A 23998-nucleotide genomic window follows, 5' to 3' on the forward strand; every position below is an offset into this window, starting at 1 on the left:
GTAAAAGAATGAAGTAAAAGCTCTTCAGGCAATACAAAAAAAAACATTGTAGGCAATGAAATTATTACTAATGTCATCCTGTCTTTTGGAACCACACTTCAAAATATGGGAGCTTTTCTTCAAGGAAATAATCCATCTCTGGCAGCCTTGAATTTCTTTATTAGAGAGGCTGTGGATGGGATAGATGCTGCTGTGTAGGTAAGGGCTCAGCCCTGTGGAAGACCCAGCAATTTTATCAATGCAACCCTCTTAGAGGCCATCAGTATTTTTTCAGGCCTCCACTGTTTCTAAAAGGCTCTAAACCCCATTTCTTTACAATAGGATGTGAATGTTTATCTTCTTATGAGTGTCCATACATAGACTGTTTATACAAGTATACGGTGCAGGCGCACATGGATGTACTGACACACAAACACAAGGGCTTTCCTACCTCAAATCACTCAAACTCATAGAGACCTTTATTAACTTAAGCAATTTGGGATAGAAACGCCATTGCAAAAGAGAAAGCTACCTCCAGGTCATGCTTTCCCACAGTTAGGTTTAAAAACTGAGAGAGAGAGAGAGAGAGAGAAAGCATGCAAAAGGGTTTGTAAGGAATGTGGTAAAGGGGTGCCAGCCCAGTGTCACAGCAGAGTAATCAGGGATCGAGGTAAAGAAATACTGCTTTTCTTGTTCTGCAATGAGCTTTTCTCCACCTGAACTGGGGCACCAAGGGAGACACCTCCAGCCTGGTTTTGCAGTTTGTTTGGGGTCAGAATGAGTTCCAGTGACCTTCAAATACTCTGCTTGGTTGATACTGTCAGCATCAGTATCTGTCACCTTCAGATTGTAATGCAGTGCCAGGTCTCAGCTAACATACAGCAGTCACAAGGGGTTACTCCCACATGTCAAGTGGCAGAGACACCGGTTACAAAGCCACCCTTCCTTTTCAAGGAAATTACCCAAGACAAACAGAAGACCTTTTTTTGTTACAGTATATGAAAAGATAGAAAAACTGAAGAAGTGAAGCACCTACTACAAGGGAATACTAACTATCCAAAGAAATGTGTAACACCAATCACAAATTTTGCAGAATTAAAAGTTGAGAAAACTGGAGATAGATGGTATAAGACGGACAGAAATGAAACCAACCAGTGAGCAAATAACCAACAAGAAGGAACTGAAAACCCAATTGTATAGCTGAGTTCAAATCAGTGTGTGAGAATGACCTTCTGCCAATTGTGTAGTTGAGTTCAAAGCAGTGTGTCAGCGATAACGAACTTCTGCCATAAGACAGAAATGTGCACTTTTACAAAATAATTCAATAAAAGAGTTGGAGGTGGTTTTGGGTGTAGGAATAAGTGTTCATGTTTGAATTATAGGTAGATTTTCCATGGATCCTGGAGAAACATGACTGTCTCCGCTTACATCCCTTCTTCCAAAATACTCTCAAGTGATAGTAGTATAGGCATGACAAAGGCATACACAGCTTTATTGCACACAGAGGAAAGCAGCTCATCTTTCAGCTTTCTTCAGACGGAAATTATTTACCTCTATAATTAGGATGAAAATCTACAGGGAAAATCCCAGGGTTTCACACATTTTTAGCAAACATTTCCAGATTTACAGCCCAGAAGCTTGCTGGAAGATGAACTGCTGCTGTGTGACAGGAATGTCTCCTCAAATAAGGTCTGTTACACCAGAAGTAGAACTAGGCAGTACCTTGAGAATATGTATCTGCTCAGCAAAGCTGATCATAAATTCTATGTTCATAATAGAACAGAAAGTACCTGTCCCATTTTTAAAGCATCTCTGAGTCATAGTAACTTTACTGCTTGACTTAAATGGTCAAATTTCTGTGCTACAGGTTGTTACACTCATCTCTACAGGAAAATTTGTTGGAATTCATTCTTTTTCATGGACATGGTAAAAAGGAAAGGTGGGGTGTGTAAGCAGCATTCTTGGACCCTGCAGTGTTTCCACGAATATGCCATCATCATCATCATCATGGCTGGGCTTCGCGAACAAAGATTTAGGAAGGCTCTATCCACATTTGCTACAAGCACGCTGGTGGCTAATGAGGACAATATGAGATAGACAAATCCGATTGCAAAAGGCACAGCAGAAAGACTCCTTAGGTGGTATATGCAAGACACGATTCTTTCTGCGTTGTCTTTTCTCCTTGAGAGTGAAAGGAAGCAGCAGTGTTACAGATAGTGTGTCTCCAGGCCTCCTGATTGGAGGCCAGAGTAGACCAGTTATGATGATCAATATGGCCAAGGTTGAGATGTTGTTTCAGGGAGTCCTTGTATCTTCTCTTCGAGGCTCCTCTCATGCAGCAGCCGGTGGCAAGTTCACCATAAAGCAAGATCTTGGGGAGGCAGTGGTCCTTCATCCTTGAGACGTGCCCTGCCCATTGCAGCTGTGTTCTCATTAACATGGCCTCAATACTTGTGACTGCTGCTCGTTCTAGAACAGATGTATTGGTCACATAATCTGACCAGTGGATGTTTAGGATCGTCCACGAATATGCATTAGAGGGGAAAAAGCATGAACTTTCAAATGGGAGTTAAAATTAGAATCCAGGAGAAAAATGGCCTATAAATATCCTACAGACAAGCTATATAGCTCAATAAGCCAGAGCCTCTCCAACGCCTTGTTGATATACTGTCCCCCAGCCAACTCAGCTGCCAAGATACAACAAAAGGGTTTCACTATCTCAGCACATTCATGCTATTTGAGAGGTCCCAGATGACAAATGAGTTTATGCTATGTATCTTGCAACAGTCTCTGCCTAAATAATCTGTTTATTCTAAATATTTTTTTATATTCCAGGGGCTTATACTATACTCTTTGAAAAAAAATGGAACCTCCAAGAGGAAAATTCAATCCACAGAAATTCTACTTTTCAGCAAAGGGACTTCAAACTTTTAGTCATGTCATTTACCCTCCTGTCTACTACAACTGCTTATAAAATCATAATTTCTCATAAAAATATAAAATAGAGAAAAAAAAAATCAGTGTTGCAGAGAGCAGCCATACCATTTCAGCTGTCTATTATGTTTGCCAACATCCTATTTCTGCTCCAGTGTTTTACTAGGTTTGACAGCTTCATGTGCCATTTTCTCAATGCAAAGAGATCAAGACAAACAATAACAGGGAAAAGAAACCCAAGACCCAAACCTGGTCAATTGAGAATGGCACTTCACGTGCCTAATTCAAAACATGGGATTTCACATTGTGTTACGGAACACAGTGTTATATATGTTATGGTTATATATTTACATGAATTTACACTTAATATGAATTAGTCATGTCTTCCTCTGTTTTGTGTCCTCTAGCCCAAGGTCACCAGTCTGGTTCCCCCAGTTTTCATAGAATATTCCATTTTATTACTTCTACACACAGATCTTCAGTTGTACTAGCCAACTTCGCTATCCTACTAAATCCTTCATTTCATAACCATCACTGTCTCAGTAAGGAAGGAATTCTTTTGTCAGCAGAAATCACTAACTATCAACTAAGTTATCACCGTAACCACAGAAATGTTCCTTTCTTCTTCTTCTACTCTTGCAACAGGATAAAAACTGTAAGAACAGCTGTACTGTTTGGAGCTCTAAAAGCCTATCTAGTATCTGCCTTAAAATAACGACTAATCAATGATATACAGGTGAAATTTAAATCAGAGGATGGAGTCCTCCCCCTCCAAGAATGTACCCACTTGCTTTCCAAATCCAGGTAAACTTTCAGCATCCACAATTCCTGCAGCAGCTACACAGTGCGAGTTATGTGATGAGTGATGAATTACCCCCTTTTCTTTGTTCAAAGATTTTCTGTACTCACTTCCTTAAGCTTTGGCATTTCATGTATTACGAGCTGCTGTCCTAACTCAGTAAACTGAGCGGCATTTAAAAAAAAACCCTTGCAAATGTATAAAATACATGTGTTGCTTATAAGAGCAACGCCATGCAACTGCAGCAGAGGGACAGGGAGGACAGCTGAGGACACCATCACCACCACCCAGAGGTATCTTCAGCTCTGCTAGACACAAGCCTCAGGGCTCTTGGGCATTCCCACCTCCATAACTGAAGCACCCAACTGCTTTAGCTCCTCTTAACACCAAGTAAAGTTTTGGATTAGACCTCTTCAAGTCTAACGCAGTTAGCACCGCACTAGTTGTTTTCACTTAATATACTATACAGTCTCTTGCAGATATTGCAGAGTTTTATAACAGATTAGCTGAGCAGAGTGGCAAAAATATACTTTGTTCCCCCACGAATAAGCAAAATAAATATTTTTTTCACCCAAAGTGTAACAGACTGTATCAAGGCAAATTTCATAAGCCAAATGACAGGACCTAGGAAAAAATACCGTGAGTTTTTGGCACACAAACATTTTCATAGATAGAATAAAGACAATATACTGCATTCCTGGGAGCAGGTACTCTCTAGCTCACATTTGTCAATTAAGAAAAATACATTCCTCCAAACTAGTAGAGGTTTTCCTTGGCTAATTAAAAACCAATGACGCAGCCAATTAAATAAAACACAGTGTCCACTGGGGGAGGGGTTTCAAAGGAGGCAAATGTTAATAGACAAAAAGGGAATAAAAAATTCAACAAAGCCAGTAAATACAGGATACTGTTCTGCAGACAAAAAGGAGTAGAGACAAAAATAAAGGAAACAAACCTGGCATGGCACTCTTCTGTTGAGTAGCTGACTTTTTTAATTGCCTTTTTTTTAAGCAGAAAAAAGAAGCAGGTAATGACGGAAGGCTAAGAGCAGAGTAAGACTGCATATATACTAAATACTACAAGAAACATCAAGCTGCAGATATGGCAGCTGGATGGTCCCACTCATGGGCAAGGTACCTTGTTGTTCCAGGGAACCAAGTTACAGCAGGCGCTAATGCAAGACTGAGAGATGCAGTCTAACAGACTAGACTGTTGAGTGAGACAAAAAGAAATAAAGAGAATGAGTGGTAAAAAGGGAAAGATAAAAGAATAAGAAAAAAATCACACAAAAGATAAATACTGTTAACATACACAATGTATACATTTCAGAACATAAGGAGAACTAGAGTTTGAAAGCGACATTTCAATATATCTTTTACACTGTTAAAACAGAGCAATACTGAAGGACAGAAATAGCTCCCAAGCTGTGTAACCAAGAGCGGTATGTAAGAGATGAGAAAGGAGGAGATTGGTCACAGCACTCAGATGTAAAATCCAGGTAAACCAATTTAATCACCAACAAACTCAATTAGAATCAGTATTACAGTGAAACTTGGCCTGCGCTCCATTAATCTAACTTGTAAGAATCAACATTAAAAGTAAAAGCGTAGTTTCAAGAACTTAATGTTATATCAATTACCATTCAGAGACTCCAGCTTTCTATGTTCTCTAATTCCGTTTGCTCACTTTTGAGTTGGACCTGCTTCTCCCTATTGGTTTTCCTTTAGAAAAGCAAATGTTCTGCTTACCTTAGACATTTTCTAAGACTCACACTGAACCAATGTGCTTTGTGGCATGACTATTACCCTCTTCTGACAGACATCCACCTCCACAAAACCTGAGAATGCTTATGGATTGAGGTCTCCTCTCATATCACCTAGCCATGGCTTCATATTGTCTCTGGTGTAGACAGAATATCTGGCTATGGGGTGTTTTTTAGAAGCAGATTAAAAAAAGTAGGGAAAGACGGTTTCCTTTCTGAAGCCACCATGCAGTAACACATTGTTTTTTCTACAAGTTGGCAATTATATCAACTAAGTAAGCTTCCTAACAGTAAATACCTATTCATCAACCCATCATTATTCTGCTGTTCTCAAATTTCAACTATTAAGTGCTGCATGCACAGAATTTAAATGTTGGCTTTTCGGCTCTGAATAGACAATAAAGCTACAAAGCTTTCATCTAGGGGTGAGGAGTTCACATTTTGAATCACAGGATTTTTGGTGACCCCAGTTCCACACTGTCACTGAAGAACTCTCCTGACAGCTGAAATATGACTCGAGCAAGGCGTAAGACTTATTAGAATTACTGGCACTTTACCAGGAGGATAATAATTCAAGTTCAGAAATCTGTTGTGGTAAACGTTCGTTTAAAAAAAGAGTAGACTTTTTTGCTGTTACAAAAACAAGGAAAAAAAAAGCCAATTAAACAAAGATACTGGTCAAAGGACTCCACAAAACACTGAGTTATACAACATGAATGGAGAATCATGCTACAGTTTACAAGGAATTAATATCTTTCTGAGCTGCAAGTAAGAGTGGCAGGGTTAAGGTTCTGAGATAATCAGTAACAGTCAAGACTGTCAGTTTGGCAGCTATCTTTCTCCACAGCTCTGAATCATCCTTTCAACTAAAAATATTTAAAGGAACCTATTTCAAATTGAAATGGAAGCGCTATCCTACCCTTGAAGCATACTAGTTGGATTATTTTTTTCCAGAATGCACAGAAATTGTTAGTAACACATTAACACTCAAAAAAGCCCTTAACCATGAAAAGGATGACAGCTTTTAGTCTCCAAGAGTCCTCATGCACGCTTATATGCTTTCATTCGAATTGTCAAAGAAAAGTGTATTTATATTTTTTAAATGTTGCATTAGTTTTACATGTGCAGATGGTTGTCTGCTGCACAGCACTGGCCAAGACCAGTCAATGACATATATGTATGCATATATGTGCAGTACATTAATAGCAACAAACAATGTGTTAATACTTTCCCCAGTGGAAATTCTACTGATTTCAGCAAAGTTTTGCAAATTATCATTATAATGCATTCCACAGTATGAATGTGCTTTACATTCTCGGCTCACTGCCAGTACATACCACGCACAGCTAAACAAGATGCTCTAACATTTCCTGCCAATACACAGATAAATGCAATCATCACCTGAATGAGAGACTGTACATATTCCACAACACCTTTTATTATGTGATTAAAAGCCAGAGAGGATAGAACTGAAAAAACTGTACCCTTTAAAGTGTGTTCTCAGGGTCTGCACGTTTTGCTGAGAGACAGTTATTTGGTCCATACTACAGAGGCACATATGGTTTAGTAACAACTCAAAAAAATTAGACTGTGTTACAACTACGGATATCCTCCCACTCTCTAAGCAACAGCAGTTTCTGGCAAACTATTCTAGAATACCTATCTCAAAAATCCCAGGAGGTCCAGCATTTCAGCTTTGGACAGCCAGGCTCCAGTGCACCTTCCCCTCCACCGAGCAGTAATGTCCTAGACCACAACACCAAAGTCAGCTTCTCCTTCAGAGCCCACAGGCACAAGAGGGTAAAGTAAGGACAGGGGAGTAGAATTTCTCTTCTTCTTTAGAACACTAAGTCAACTTACTCAACTAGTTCTCTAATTGAAATGTGTATAAATTGATGTATATAGCAATATGTCTTCACAACTTCCTTAGGACTTGTGCTTAACTGTCCCTTCTCTTTATTTGGTTGATTTCTTTCTAGATTCTATGCTAAGCACTCTAGGAGTTGAGATGTGGGAATATAAACCAAAAATCATGAATTAAACTGAAAGAAAGCTGACCAAACTTCGTGGGCAATCTTCATTTTCTGGATGCCTTTAGCAAAAGTTGTGATGCATCAGGACAAAGGCTCTACCTAAGTGTATAACTGCCCGTATTAGCAATTCAAAGTGTGCACCTATCCAAGTTACCATTTGGTTATGCTGATGGTTGGTGAATAGTCCTTCCTGCTACTTGAATGTAAACACTTAACAGCTACCCTTGCTAGGGTCTTCCCTCCAGAACATCACCAAACTCCTTCCTGCTTTCACATCCTGAACCTGCGACTGGGAACTTTGTATCAATGCATGGGAATAACTGGGATTTTTAAGAGACCCTGGAAGTCAGGTGACCTAATATCACTGTAATTCAAAGGAATAAACATCTTCACGAACTTCTAAAAATCCTGCCTTATTTGAAAAGTATTATAGCAGGCAATTAAACTGTACCAGGCAAATATTTTTTCCAGCACTTTTCCCCCTCACCGTTACCTTTTGTTCAATTTCTTCATAATCATCCTGGTAACTTCCACAGATTGCACTGGAGGACGAGGAGAAGGTGGGGCCCTGAGAGTAGTACTGTGAGCTCCGGTAGCCATCCCGCCGCAGCTTGTCACACTCTGCCAAAAAGAAAGAGAGGAGACTAATTCACGGCAAGAGCCATTACTGTTTATGCTTGGTGTACAAAGCCACTTAAAAATTGAATACTTTTCTGAAGATGTTTACCATGCATTAGCATTGTCTGACCCAAGTAACAGAACCCAAAGGTGCATTTTTCATATTTGTATCTATATTTCCGCCTCCCTCACATGTATTATATACGTAAGCCCACATGTAGTGTATTAACCCAGGCAATGGCAAGTGCTCTGGAAAAAAGGGGGAAATAGATGTATTTATTTAAGTGAGGTCTGGCTCAGTGTCTTGACAGATGGCAGCATCTTGCAGGATGGGAGATGGAAGCATGTGAGTAACACCAGGGGTCTCATTTGCCAGGCCGGTAGACATCTCTTATATGCCTTACACTTCAAATGATGTTGCTTGCTACTCAAGCACCATCTGCTAAATAACTTTGGCACTGACCACTTGCCTTCCAGTTAGTGGAAGCGACCACTTACTGTGACTTTGAAGAGAGGAACGCAAACTACAGGGATCTCAAAATCTCATGTTGCTGCACAGCATATATAGTTTAATACAAAGAGTTTCCAAAGTTCAGAAAGAATTCAGAGCAAACATGCATCCCCACTCGCAATAGCCAAAATCCCAGTCAGCATCTCATCCCCCTCACCAAGTTTTCCACAATCATCTTCCTGCCTCCTAATTGATATTCAGTGTGATTGTGCTAAAGAATAACAGACGCCAGAGCAGAAGGAAAAATTAAATGTTCAAGATGAGGCAACCAAATTCATCAGACCAGTCAAACTGTTAGCTTTACATTTCTAAAGACAGATACTAAAATCTGTTGAAAGATGAGGAATGCAAGAACAAAATTAAATATTTGGTATATTTCTGTCTAAGGAACGGAAATTTCTGCACAATACACAGGCATTATCACAACAAAGTGCTTTTAACATCTCTTGCTGGAGAAAGACTTTCTGTGATTATATCATCTGTCTGCTTATCTTGATCTTTTGAATATGCCTTAAAATGGAAAACATGCAATGCTTATATGGTGGTCAAGGTTTTAGAGAGGCTTTTGCCTGGCAAATGGTTAAATCGAGTTACAAGCTGCAACTCCAGTGTACATGTCCTCTTTTTTGTTCAGATGCTTCTGAGACTGAGGTCTGGAGGACTCCATGCTGATGGGTTAACTGACCTACAGCAACCACAGCTCTACGAGGATTTAATCAGTGTGGACTCCCCTGTATTGCCAGGCACACTGAGAAGGCAAGCTGACCGTTTGACAACTAGCCATTTCCATCAGCGCCAGACATACATCCTTGCCTGTCTATCAGGGGTCAAAAAGGGCAGTATGGTGTGAACCTGTCGATTCTCTCTCAATTCCAGGACCAAGGCTGGTGGTGGTGGGTTTTGAGATCCAAATCAATTGCTACATCTCAGGAACAGAGGGTTAGTAACCCTGGTTTTACCTTTTTCACATGTGCGAGCATGCTGACACTGCGCATCTGGGAAACTGCTGCTGTACTTCAGGAGGGGGGTGAAAAATGACTGTCAGCAACCACAGTAAAACAAATTCCCCCACCACCCTTCCAAATCTGGTACTAGGTGCAGCCAGATCCAGCACATAACACTCACAGATGCGAGCACTCTGATGGGTTGCTTGTTGGTTTGAGCTACAAATTAACAGGGATATGTGGGCTGCGGCAGAATAAGACAGCCCAAAGACCTGCATCAATTTATAGCACGGGGTTAACATGCTAAATTGTCAACTTAGACACTGCAACTTCAGATCAGTCATTAATCACTGCAAACAAACATGAATACAACCTAAGGGGTGTGTAAGGATGCAGTTACTTTTTCCTCTCATATTTGGGCTAAGGTTTAAGGTACCAGCTGGCCACTCCTGCGACTTTCTCATATCAGGCATCATGGCATGCCCCAAAAACCATGGTGGTTTGACCTGGGCTAGATGCCAGGTGCCCACCAAAGCTGCTCTATCACTCTCTTCCTCGGGAGAGAGCTGGACAGGCAAGAGAAAATATAATGAAAGGCTCATGAGTTAAGGACAGGGAGAGATCACTCACCAGTTATAATCACAGGCAAAACAAACTTGACTTAGGGGAAGTAACTGAATTTATTACCAATCAAAATCAGAGCAGGATAATGAGAAGTAAAGTAAATCCTAAAAAACACGTTCCACCCACCTCTCCCTCCTTCCTGGGCTTAACTTTATTTCCGGTTCTCTACCTCCTCCCTGCTCAGCAATACAGGCAGATGGGGTATGGGGGTTATGGTCAGTTTATCACGTATTACTGCTGCTGCTTCCTCCCCAGGGAGGACCAGTATGAGGTCCCTCCCACGAGAGATAATCCTCCAAGAACTATCCGATGTGAGTCCTTCCCAGAGGCTACAGTTCTTTAAGAACTGCTCCAGTGTGGGTCCCTTTCCACAGGGTTCAGTTGTATAGGAACAGCCTGCTCCAGCGTGGGTCCCCCATAGGGTCACCACACCTACCAGGAAACCTGCTCCTCTCTCCACAGGTCCATAGGTCCTGCTAGGAGCCTGCTCCACTGAAGGCTTCCCATGGAGTCACAGTTGTCACAAGACCCTTCTGGAGGTGACAGGTTCTTCTGGAGCATAACAGATGTGTGTTCTGACACTAATTCTTTGACCTTATTTATTCTCCTAACCAAGAAGGTGAAGATGACAAATAGTGCACTTCATGAAGCCTAGAAGAGCTCCAAAAACTTAAGGAAATCAACACTGAAGGTCTCAAGTCCACCACAGGTTCAAGAAGACGGACAACGACCTGGAAGCCTATCAAGCTTACAACCTCCATTTGTCCACACCACAAAATAACATCAGAAACTACTGAAGCAACATTGCTACAGCTACAAACCACTAGGAGAACTACACCAACAAAAAGATTATTTGTCCCCAAGAACAGCTTTTCTGTTTATGTACTGCCACTGTACATTTGGCAGCACAGCAGGAAACACACACTGTGGATGGCACCCAAGGCAAACAAACCTCATCAGAGGCTCTGGGTAGGTATCTTTTACTTCACATTGCAACAGCCCACAGGCACAACACAAGGTCAAACATTACACCTAACTGAAGCTACTGCTGCTGCCAAACCAGCTGAGTGGCAACTGCTATTTAAAAACTGTTCTAGCTGGAGGTTCCCCTGTTCCATCTCATTACTAGTATTATTAAAGGTGTACATGGTCTTCTCAAAGCAAACAGGTTCATATTTTCAGATAAAAGGTTTTTATTTTTATAAAAAAATACCAGTGAAGAAGCTAGAAACACTTACTCTAGGAAAGACTCCAGATATGTTCCCTTCTTCCCAGAGGAGCAGTAAATTGTCCTATTCTGATAATCCCAAACAGAGAAGAGCACTATACACTAAGCAAAAAAGTTCATACGCACATTATTTCAGATACATCTGTACTGAAGATGACTAGGTAAAAGAAGGATCCATCCAGTTGCAGTTACCAAAAATCTCCAGTTTTAAGCATGTGACATTACATTAGTGCCAGTTGAATCAGGGATATACACATTCTTGATTGCACTCAGCAGCAGGGTTGCCATTTCCCACATTATCCAACATACAGAACTATGCACAGCCTTTCCATATTTCTGTCAAAGAACTGCCAGGGCAAACCTCAGGCAACTGCATTGAGCAGGACACAAATACCTGTTCCTGCCAGATCAAATCTGCAGTATATGTTACAGTCAAGCTCAAAGTCATAATTTCACATGACTCTGCTCTGAAATGTGCAATAATATGATTACGCCCCAGATGAACCAGTTTTATTCACACAAACACTGATTATTTTCCCAGGAAGATCAGAAAGTGTCTCTGCCTCAGCAATTTCAACTGGTGGCTACGCTGGGTAGTGCCACAGCTCAAAGGCTGGCTCCCCTTCATCCCCCAACTGTTTCTGGGGCTCAGTGTGAAGAGATGCTGCCTATCATCTGCTGCTCTGTAAGTGCTTTTCTGGCTAGCTAACATCACAGATTAGTTCTTGTTCTTCTATTCTAGTGGTACATTAAATTTTAAAGCCTCCTCTGTATTACAAGAGTTGTTTAAAAATTACTATAGTCATATTGTATTACATTATAATCTAATTTATTCCCACTTATGTGGTACAAGTTAAACCCTTCCTAGAAAAGGAAATTTTGCCTGAAGTTGAATTTTGATGTTCACAGGGCGGTTTCCGTTAAGCATGAAGAAAGTGTGTGGGAAATGCAGTCACAAACCTTTTAAAGGCTCCCTCATCACTTCCACAGTTATTAAAACAGGGTTCACGAGATGCAAAACCAAAGAAAATGTGTTAAAGCTGTCAGTGCCCAATACCATCATGTCCAAGTCTCTGCCATATACCCAACCACTCATGTGTTTGCTCAGGATTGCAGTACTGCAGCTTTTGCTAAATCTTGGCATCAGAGATAAGTGTGCTGGGGATGTGTGCTGTACATCACCTATCTCTACTCTCATACCTCCTACTAAATATGCTGGGCAACAGGCAGATACCAGCAGCACCACATTGAGAGAAAGGGCTCAACTGAGCCAGGTGCAATTCTCCACCAGAGTTTTGAGCTATAGGCACTGAATTCAGGGCTGTTGCGAATAACTCAATCATGTAAAAGCTTATGGACTTTGTGACAGTCAGGTCAAGTGTATGAAAATACCTCTGACGTCTCTCAGCCCAGATCTCCTCTCTATTTCATACATACAACTTGCATGTGATTAAATCTGCCCCTGAGCCAGTAACACACAGTAGCAAGTCTCACACACAGAGGCAATTTACTGCGTTTCCAACAACTTGAAACCATATTCTTGCATGGTCATTTGAGCCACAAATCACAGGAATGAACAGAAGGCACAGCATTGATACCTCAGTAATTCGTCTGACATGGTATTACCACAGTAAAGCAGGATTAACATTTACCTTGTCAGACCTACACGCCATACTGTGCCAGGACAGATGGAAGGCTGGGTTTGCTGGGAGAAGACCAGATGCATTGGCTCTTTTCCTCTCCTTTAACCACCTTTGGTAACATTTTGTACCTGCTGAGCTTCCTAGCAGTAAAACTGGTTGCAGTATTTTGAAGTTTATCTAAAGTAAAATGCATCACCCTACCAGAAGCCTAACTGGTCAGAGAGAGATGGATTCAGTAATTTTCAGAAATTTTCCATGGGTTTTTTTTAATTGTAAATGAAATGTGCAAGATTAGGTATCATTTTTCACAAGCTTTGTCATAAAACTACTATTTTGCCAGGATCAAGGTGTCCCAACTGACTTGGTTGCAGGGAGAAAGGCTCCAGGTGCTGATTTTCAGGGCCAGACCCCATCACAATCTGTGACCTCTCCTAAGTTGCAGCCCCAGCAGCAGCACAGAGCTACAGCCTTCTCCAACCACCCTGGACCAGTCCTCCACACCTCAGGCCTGAAAGTGCAGCCATCACTCACTAAATTAGCCCTAATGAGATTACTCCTGTAAGTAAACACTGCTCACATGACTGTTCAGGATGAGGCCTTAAGCTCTCACAAGCATGTTTAATGAGTCCAACACAAAAAACCAAACCCACATTTCTAAATATTTATTAGTAACCAGCAAAGGCACTGGTTAAAGAATTAAACTACCATGATATTCACTGGTATAAACTTAGAAACTTGGCATCAAAGTTATTCAGGCATCTAAATAGTTCAAACTTGCTTGGCGTAACTACCCATCCCATTGGATAGGTCAATCAATGAAAGTCAAGAAAACAATGTCCTGGAAACATCTGAATTTTCCCTGTATCCAAAACCAGTACCTAGAATTCAAGACTAATTGCTAAAACCCAAAGAGAAGATGCAAGTCAGACCAGGAGCTGCTTTCCAGTAGAGCAGATATGCTGCCTGCCTGGCAGAGCTGCCCAAAATTGCTAGAAGAGAAACTCCTGGGTACAGGTGTAGACAGGGGAAAGACCAGCACACACTTCACTTATTTTTACATCACCTCTTGCTGTCTGCTTGTCAACAAGAAGGGATAAGCAATGAGCTGACAGCTGCATCTGCATGCTTGAAAAATTATGTCAGCTGAAGTCAGGGTGACTTCTTGGTAGAGCCTTTCATGTTGTAACTTGTATATTTCTTTCTCTTTTTTATTTTTTCTTCCTTCCCCCCCTCTTTTTTTTTGTACTAGAGAGAGGCTACTAACTGCAGAAGTCAGCTAAACTGTCAACTACAGAAATAAATCTGCCGATTAGTATATTAAAACACATTTATCCATTCATTGCACATATCACTGGAAAACTGCTCTACTCCCCGAGGTCAGAAATCTTTTTTGGTTTTCAAACATGTAGCCAGTTCCTTCTTCTATAAATACCCACCAACATGTTCCCTCCTAAGTCACAACTACAAACACCGTCTTACAAGTAGCTTTTCAAAATTTCACCTAAAACCAGACAGACTGTAATATAATATACATCTGTCTTATAAAAGTAAACTTTTTAAAACTACCTCTTACTTTATAGGTTACACTGCACTTCAATATTCAAAGTATGTACTATATCACTGCTTTTGGTTTTAAAAGAAATTGTTTTCACCACCAGTAAATAACCGCATATCATTTTAATTTACTTGATACATGTTTTGAATTTGTTTTTCCAGTTGAGTTGAGACAACTAAGATCTCATGGGCTTGTGACAGACAGGCGTGGGTGTCAAAAGACCTGGATTTCTGACTCGGCATTACTTCATCCAAGCAAATCACTTTGAGTTAGATCCAGTTAAGAACTCACATCTTACAGACAGACATGACATGATCTAAATTTCATGTATGCGCCTCCTAAATTCAGAGTCCAAGCAGGCATGTACACTCTGCCTGCAGCATATGACTATATAGAGAGGCATCTCAGAATAAAGTCAACTAAAGAAGAACTTCAGATGCCTTAACTCTCATCCTCGCCACACCAGTAATGACCAGCACTGGGTCCAATGCCATAGATCCTTCTCATGAGGGGCAGGAGAACGTAACAGGGATGTCAACATCTTTACTTCTAAGGTGATGTGCTCTTCATCCAACAGTGGCTTAATGTTTTGCAAGTTAACATATTTTTCATTTAGATACAAATTTAAATTCTTTATAGATGAGGCGAGTACAGGTTAAATCTCCAACTTCCTAATGGTGTGCTCCAAGCATTACATAAAAAGGTTGTCACCTGAAATGTAACAGAAAGAGTTATGCTTTTCTGAGGATCATTCATATGGTCTGATGGTGTGTACTAAGACACTCGGAGCACCAAACTGGGACCTCTTCGAAGAGCACCGCTGTCTCTCAGCCTGCTCACAGCACTGTAGTAAGATGTGGATAAAATCAGGGTAACTCTGGACTACGCTGTTAACCAGGAAATTTCAGGAAGGGAACTTTTCAAGATAAAGAGCTTGTTAAGAATCATTATGCCTGGGACCATAATTAAAACAGACACCCTAGTTCAAAGGCCTCTTTGGTTAGTAAATCTAACTATAATTACTACCTTTCACTCTGTGCCTCTTCATGGGTCCCTCATTTGTAAACTGGGGTTAAGAAAGCACAGCTCTCTGCGTGTGGATGAAACAGATAATATAAAAGCACAGCTGTACAAAGGCAAACTTGTTTCTCCCAACTATATCATGCTAAATATGACTCGGAAAAAAAGCAACGCAATTTAATTCCAATGCAGCAACTGTTTTCGTCCCTGGACCTAAATATGCAGCAGACAGCTTGCCTCTACCACTTTACATTCCTCCCCAAAATTCACTCAGCTTGGATCAAATTCTCCATTTCCTTTAAATGTACAAATCCCCGTTTCATCTGCACAACTTGACTATCACAGAGAGTTCTTCTATATCGAAGCTTTGAAATATGTTGTAATGCCACAGCAATGATGCCCCTGTGTAACATCTCAACTGTAACCAATGCTGACTGCAAAGTAAGTTCATGAACTTCAGTTATGATATATCCAGTGCACCATTTTGTTCAGACTCCTAGTTAAACAGGTCAGGATTTTCAAGAGATGTAGTACTGTTGCTGCCCAGCTGGAAAAACTTCTGCTCAACAGCTTTATCTAGGTGCTTTTGTTGGTACCAGCCTCTGCCAATCCAGTTACCTTCCTTATTATTCCCTTCTCTTACCCCAGAATGCACTTTTACATTGGTATTTCTAGATCTTTTATCAGTACATACAGAAAAGCCTAAGACAAACCCAGAGACAGCAAACACTGGTACCCAACACATTCTCCCACAAACAAGTGCCATATGAGGTGGCAAGTTTTCAACCCACCAGCAAAACTTCATTGTTTACTTCAAGGCCTTCTTATCTGATGAATAACAAGAAAGGTCTATCAGACTTTTTAAAAGACTGCTATGTATGTTCCCTCTCTTGAATAAGTAGCCAAGTCCAGCCACACAGGTAGCTTTAATGACAGATACTGTCCACAGTTTCCTAGAAAAAAAGATGTCTTGGGCTCCAACAGGGATGAAGGTAACCCTAACAGAGGGCTGCTGGACTCTGTGATGGAGAAGTATGTTGAACGGGTACTTCTAAGAAGTCTTACTACTGAAAGTGCACAAATGTATTTACGTTAGGTCTATCCCCTCCAACACACAGATGTTGACCCTCTCATTGGGAAGCATGTCCTGATGTGGTAACTGGAGGCTCAGTCAGGCTGGGAAGCCCACTCTTTCAGACTAATTCTCCAAGCTGCTTCAGGGTTCAGCTGTACAGATCATAGAAACATAGAATCAGCTGGGTTGGAAGGGATCTCCAAGATCATCAAGTCCAACCCTTGTAGCAGCACAAGGATAGGGTATGAAAGTGCAACAGCAGGGGGAAGCAAGTACAGTTAGATTTATTTTCAATGTCTAAATCAGATGCAAGCGTTTAAGAAGAATCCAAACTAAAATGAACTCCGCCACGTGAAAATACCTTTAACGGGGTTAAGTAAATGCAGACACTCTTTTCTTGGAGCTTTTAAAAAACAAATACATTTAATCTCAACCTTTAAGTCTCCAGGTAATCTGCATGATTTAGCGATACAGAAAACCTTTCTAATGGCACTAAAATGCCACAACCATGACAAATTGTATTTGTTAACAAGCTGTCACTAGGGAGTGTTCAAAATAATTATCACTGTTTGTCTCAAGTTAATTTGAATTTCTGCAAGTGTGTTATACGACTGCATTTAGTGGTGACAAGATGTCTTAAGTTTAACAGTGCATTTGCTTCCTTTTGCATGTTTGATGCTTGCATTAAAATAGTTGTTTCTTAAGGCAACTGAACACACCTAATACAAAAATATGATAGGATTTTTCATTATTTTTTTCTCCTAGGACACTTTATGTTAAGTGTAAAGCTTAAAATGCTGCAACTAAGCACATACAACATCCTAATCTAACAGAGTAAGGAGGAAGAAAAGCAAAAATGAAATCAAATGAAAGTCTGATATTCCTTATGATGGAAGTTGCTTTACCTAGCACTGAAACAACAATGCAGATAGTAAGAGTTCCAATTTATTCTCTCTACTAAAGGCGTGGATGTGACATGGGGAGAGCTTCAATAATCTTTCAGGTATATCTTCCTAAGAACACACATTCATCTAGTTTAAAAAAAAAACCAGCATCACTGTTATCATATTGAAACAAAGTTTTATCTTCTTTAAACCCTTTCACTGGAATTGCTTTCACTTATGTGTACCATGTAATTAACCTACATATAACTACCCTTTATATTTTTAGCACTTAGTGCTGCACTATATAAACTAAACCTAAAAATAGGGAGTCTAAATGCTTACAAGTAGCTCAGTTTTGCAGCACAAGACCAGCTTTCAAACATGTGCAGTGTAGACTCCTGGTCAAATTTTGTTTCATTTCATTTGAATACTTGCTTTTTGGAATTCCTTATTAGAAAGGACAGTTGGAATATGGAACTTGGCCAAAACTATAAACAGATGTACCGTGAATTAATTCAGTAACAGTAAAAAAACGCAGGATACATGGACAGAAGCTCTGGTAATAACTTGACAATTGAAATTAAAATAATGGGAAATAAGTTGATTTCTATTTTTTGATTTTACAGTTCCAAGTCCTTTCAGGAACATATGGTTTACCCCTAGCCTTTAATGGCCTTTTACTTCATTAAGGTTTCCAGTTGGTAGGGATTTCACATTTTGACATCTCTCTGAACCTGAACCAGATCTACTGTTAATATGAAGTGGTTTCCCCTATTTTGCAGCTCTTTAATGAAACATAAGATTATTTTAAGTCCATAATCTTCTCAGCAGGATTATTGACTAGTAGGGCTGACCCTAATATTGCTCATCTGAACAGTGATCTGGCAGATGCACCAAGAAAACAAAGGCTAGACACATACCTGTCTGGAGGGTCTTGCAGCAAGACATAATAGAGGCTTTATGACTAACTACTTAAATCCGGTTTTATTTGACAATGCTAACCAGATGTCTTCTGGAAAACAAATCAAGTGTTTCAATCACTGCTGCTTAAATACATTCCTTGAATTTGGCCAACAAAGCTAAACAGAAGCTAGAGTCAGCCAAATCCAGCTCTTCTGAAGATGAGATAATAAATGAATCATCACAGACAGTGGAACAAGGAGCCCTATATTATGTATGTAGCTCGAATCAACACAATTACCCTGAGGGGTGAGGGGAAGGAAAAAGTACAGGCAGTTGTGCAGGAAGTTTCAGCAGTTATAGTCTGAAAAGGGGTATGAAAGTCAACATATAGAGTGTTCCCACCATTTACAGCTACACCTTCCTGCATATGTATCTGACACCTTGTTATCTATCTGCTGGAAAGGACAGAAAGCCTGGGCAGTGACCAGCAGTGTGTGCCAAGACATCTCCCCTCATCTGCAACTTGAACAGTGCAGAGAGTATGTCCACAACACTCTGCAGGAGTTGGCTATCTCCTAACAGCCTGGTATCATTTCAGTCTCACTGTGTTTGCCCTTTAATACAGCTATTATATTCCTGCCCTTTATGCTGTCTCCCAGCTCATGAACAAGTGACAATACACAACAGCGAAGCCTGTACTCCCTCCACAGCTTTTTCTATTTTTAAAGCAAAAGTGCTCTACACTGGTAATTGCAGGAACCGGAAGACAACTGCCCCTTGGAAATTCAAGTCTATATGTCCTGCTCTGGCTCCCATCACTGCAACTGACTTATATCCACATCTGAGGGAGAATATAAAATAGTTCAAAAAAAGTAGAAACAAAGAGAGTTCAAGTACATAGTAAGAATTTTTTTGCTGTTCCTTCACTTCATCATAGTTTGCAAGATTATCTGAGGCTAATGCATTCCAGATTACTTTAGGTTTTCCTCTTAGGATATTGGACCTACACCTGTAATTAACTGCTAATGTTGCAAACCTGCCCAGGAGGTAAACAGGCACACTTATGATACACTCCAAGCAGTAAAGCAAAGCAACGCTACCACACTGCTGTCTCTCCTCCCAATCTTCATGCTTCATGCCTTATTGACTGTCAATTTAAGAATATAATACAGTTCAGAAAATGAAGATTAGTCTCAATTTACTTTTATTACCAAATATTTGTGTTGCTGCTGTAGTCTACAGCTGTTGTATCTGCACTCCCACCTGAAGATCACTGTACTTCAGGGACTTCCTCAGGCAGTGGTTCTTCAAATACAACCATGCAACTGGCCAGATCTGTCAATGCACGGTGTCAGGGATGGGAGCTGTTTCATAACGTTACCCTCTTGATTCTGGTTGAACACTCACTAAACCTCTTGGCCTCGTGGACCAAGAACACGACAGGAAACATTGCAGTATGTGGCACTTGTTTCTTGAGCACAGGTAACAGCCTGCCTCAAGAAACAATGCCCCTCTGAACAACATTAAACTCACAGCTCTGCTATTGTCCAGACCAGACTCTCGGAGCTGGTCCAGCCACTCTGTAGATGTGAACAACATGAGACTAAACAAGTCAAGCAGTCCTTCAGCCTTGGAACAGAGCATACAGTCCAAGGGAAGAGCACTGATTTGACAATCCTGGCCTCATGCAGAGACTCAGCTCTTCCTTTCCCTCTGTTGTCTTCACCTCCTGTTTTCATGACTTCCTAGGAGGAAACAGTGGCATGAAGCAAAGTCACACAAGACACCTCAATGGTCAGTATAATTTTGTTTCTATTTGAACATCTGTATGTGGAGAAACACCTTCAATAAGATGACCACGAAAACATTAGGAAGAGGCCACATAAGACAGGCTTTCAGGAAAGGTCAGTTTGAGCAGCTTGGCCCTGAGGGTAAGAAAACACGCACCTTGGATGGCACGTGTCACCCCATCTGCTTCATCAGGCACCCCAAGGGCCTGGCTCCTTCCCCAAAGGAAGGGAGAGTCTGTTTTATCCAATGCAAACAAAACAGTAATGAAAAATACTGTATCTATCACTGCAACCCAAGAACCGCATCATTTTCTAAATGTTTACATCATATTGCAATGGTACCATGACTATGAAGTGCAGCTGAAAATGTTCTTCTTCCCTAACCATCAGATTAAGCCACTGAGACCTTTAATTTCAAATGAAGTAACACAGCCTGGGTTAAATATATCAAGGCACTGATTTCAGTCAATGACAACTTTAAATTTTAATACAGGTTACATAAAGCAACTTCAGTTCTCAAGAACAGATATACTGTGCATCACAACCTTTTCATCTTCCAGGTGCTTCATTTTTTAATTCAGTTACTGGACAATACTGCTTTTTAAAACTTCAGAGGGCATCTGAGCACCTGCATGCCTAAAAAAGGATAGACAGCTTTACCTCAGTTATGAACACATATGAGTGCAAGATCTCACCACCTATACTTGAAAGTAGCTTCATAAAGGAAAAGCACAGTATCTCCCTTTGATTTCAAAGGGTAAAAGGCTAGTTCATAGTTACAAAAAGCTAAAATATCTCCTCATACAACATCTACTGTCATATGCTGCATCCACTTGCACACTGTGATAAGCAGAGAATATGCTTATCCTCAATATATAATATACAAAGTAAAATAATAAACTGCACAAAAATTAATGAAATAATCTTTTCCTCCTCCAAACAAAACATTACTTCCTGAAAAAGCATGCAGTGTACTTATTTCTCTCAAGACAGGCTGGATACCATACATTTCAATATTTCTAACCCTAACGTTTTATTCTTAAACCAAGTATTTCTTCACTGCTGCACATGTCCACTACTCCATTTCCTACTTACTATAAAGAAAAGATTAATTTTCCTTTAGTTCTACTCCCTTCCAGTTTGTGCAAACACTTTCCAGACACAAAAGGGATTCATCCCACTCTTTCTGCACAGAGTACAGTGCATCTTTAATCCAATGTTATTCACTCCCCACCACCATCTACTGCCCCATGGTTCACCTCAACTGAAGAATATGAAACACCAAGGAGATGCAAAAATGCAAGCTTCATCATGAGGCCAAAAAACACAGAACTAAAGTTTCTATGCTAGCCAAATGGTGCTTCTCATGAGACTAGTTTACTTCAAGCTCTTCTACGCTATAAACACATAACATTGAATTTATGTCCTACCCATCAAAAGGCTTTGGAAAACTCTGTCTTTTCTAAAGCAACAGGTAGCAGTTCAGCAGTTGTCACAATTTCAACAGTACCTTTACATTGAATGAAACTCTATTCTGGATACAGAACTTTTAACCCAATTCTCCAAATACCATCAGAAGAACCAGTGCCTTCCTGATTTCACAGTGCTGGCTGAAGCAGCAGCAGGGTAAAACTGATAAAACTTTAGTCAGTGCCTCTCTTCCTACTCAGAGACCCTATAGGCAAGAAAGAAATTACTGCAAACAGTGTTGAATTCATGTTGTAGCTTTTTAGGACAGTTACAGGCCACAGTAAGTTGTTTTTTTAAAACTGCACTTATGAAAAAAATGTGGCTCAAGGAAAGAGTTTGAGGTTAAACAAATAAATAAATCAGTTGCATTCACTAAGTCAGCAGTATGAGGTCTGATAGAGACATCATCACAGTTTCTTCTCTCTCAGTTACTACCCTGAAAGTGCAAAGCTGAAATTCACTTCACTACCAAGGAATCTTACATCATGTACACAAGCCAGTTTATTTAACACAAATGGCTAACTAGTAAGTTGTAGTAATACTGAATAGCTTCTTTTTTATAATGAGCAGCAGCTCCAGAAAAAAATCTCAGCAGAGTAAAGTAACTTCAGCTGTGTAAGCTGGGGGAAGCAGTATATATTACTTGGTTTCACACAAATATATCAGACATAAATGTATTTAAATAGAACATGAAACTGCAATAGATACATTTCTGGAAAAACTCAAGAAAATCAGTGCATAATTTTAGCCTGCGCAGGGTTGTGGTTTTTTTTTTAACATTCCAAAACAGAGAGTGGAAAAAATATTAGCATGAGTGATTAAAGTTCACAAAATGCTAACCACAACCAGTATTCTTTTAATCTCAAGCAGGCAAATATTTTTATTTTGTAAGGAACTGGTAAGTGTGCCTGCAAGGGAACAATATATGTTCCAAGGCTAAGGAACTGTACAAATGTATTAATCCAATAATAAGTATAGAGGGCACACAGGCTATCTGCTGAGCCATGCATGAGCCAATAACACTGGCTGTCAAGACTCCCCTATTAAATGATAATGAAAACCACCTAGTAAGACACAGTGAAAATCAATTAACTGGGGAAATGGCAAGAGAAATAAAATATGGCGGCTGAACATTTCTCTATTCAGACATACAAAATGAAGCCTTCTTCGTGTCTAAAAAGCAGAAATGTCAGGATAAACAAATAAAAAATACAATATTCTTTTAAAAATAAGGTTAACTCTGCAATCTGTAAAGAAACATCTACATTAACCTTTCCCAGAACACGGACATTCTGCTGCTATTTTAAACTTATTGTTTGCCCCAGGGACAGTCGATCTGCAGGCCTCCCCGCTGGCTGCCTGCCTCCGTCCTCATGGCTGCACTAACACAACACAATGGCTCCTATAACAGACTGTATAGGTACATCCCCAATGAAGGTACTAAGGGTAAAAACTGGTCTTTAAAAATATGCTGCACCCTTCTGCAAGAAACCACTTTTACCACTGGAGGAGTCCTTGCAAGCGCCTTGTTTCCCATTTCCCTTTTCTGCCCTCTGTGCGCCTTTTCCAACTTCTCACAAGTAGCCACAGCCCTGGGAATGACACTTTAGAACAACAGAAGAAATCTCCAAATGAAACACCCCAGATATGGTTCTTCATAAATGGACTAATTCAGGACTTAGTGAAATGGAAGGTACCACTTTGGAAACATGGAGATGGGCAAAAGAAGCAAGCTTTTCCCCTTTTCCATTCTAGATGCTCTTCCAGGTAACACATTTACTTGCCTCTTCATAGTGAAAGTATTTTTACCCTATTCCCTACATTTGAGTTGGTAAATCCTGCTAATGTTCCAGATATGGTGCAGGCAGAAAAACAAATAAACTTCTTCCAAAGCCTGCAGTTAGGATATGTTTGCAAAGACTGTGGTAAAAACTACTGTCCTCTTAGGACATGTCTGTGTCAGTAGCAGCATCTTACCTCTCAGTACTGACTTGAGGTTCAGCTTGGCTTGTCTGTGCAAGTCCTCCACACAAGGTGGTCTTGAGGAGGGTAGGAAGACATTTTCCTGCTGGTGCCATGGAGCAGTATAGTGCACAGACCATCTACTCTCTTCATCTAGGTTGGAAACAGCTGTAGAGACACAATAATAAGAAAATTAAATGTTACTGCACATAGCTCTATTATGAAACCCCACATGTAAGTTCGCCGCACATCATCTAAAAATGA

At 40.3% G+C, this 23998-nt stretch overlaps 1 protein-coding gene across 11 annotated transcripts in view; it reads right to left on the reverse strand.

Annotated features, from left to right (window-relative positions):
- The window catches only part of NHSL1 (NHS like 1), a 182867-nt gene that overhangs the window by 30902 nt on the left and 127967 nt on the right, over nt 1–23998 (reverse strand). For 10 of the 11 annotated variants that reach the window (XM_027633290.1, XM_027633310.1, XM_027633304.1 and 7 more), the window contains 2 exons: nt 23750–23902; nt 8001–8128 (listed from right to left, as the gene is read on the reverse strand). In XM_027633290.1, the coding sequence (XP_027489091.1) occupies nt 8001–8128; nt 23750–23902 (281 nt within the window). Of the gene's footprint in view, nt 1–8000; nt 8129–8234; nt 8304–23749; nt 23903–23998 lie in introns of those variants that run through there. The other variant, XM_027633340.1, reaches the window with a different exon arrangement.

The sequence above is a fragment of the Corapipo altera genome, unplaced genomic scaffold (assembly GCF_003945725.1).
Source record: "Corapipo altera isolate COAL_440 unplaced genomic scaffold, ASM394572v1 2b, whole genome shotgun sequence".
NCBI classification, from domain to species: Eukaryota; Metazoa; Chordata; class Aves; order Passeriformes; family Pipridae; genus Corapipo; species Corapipo altera.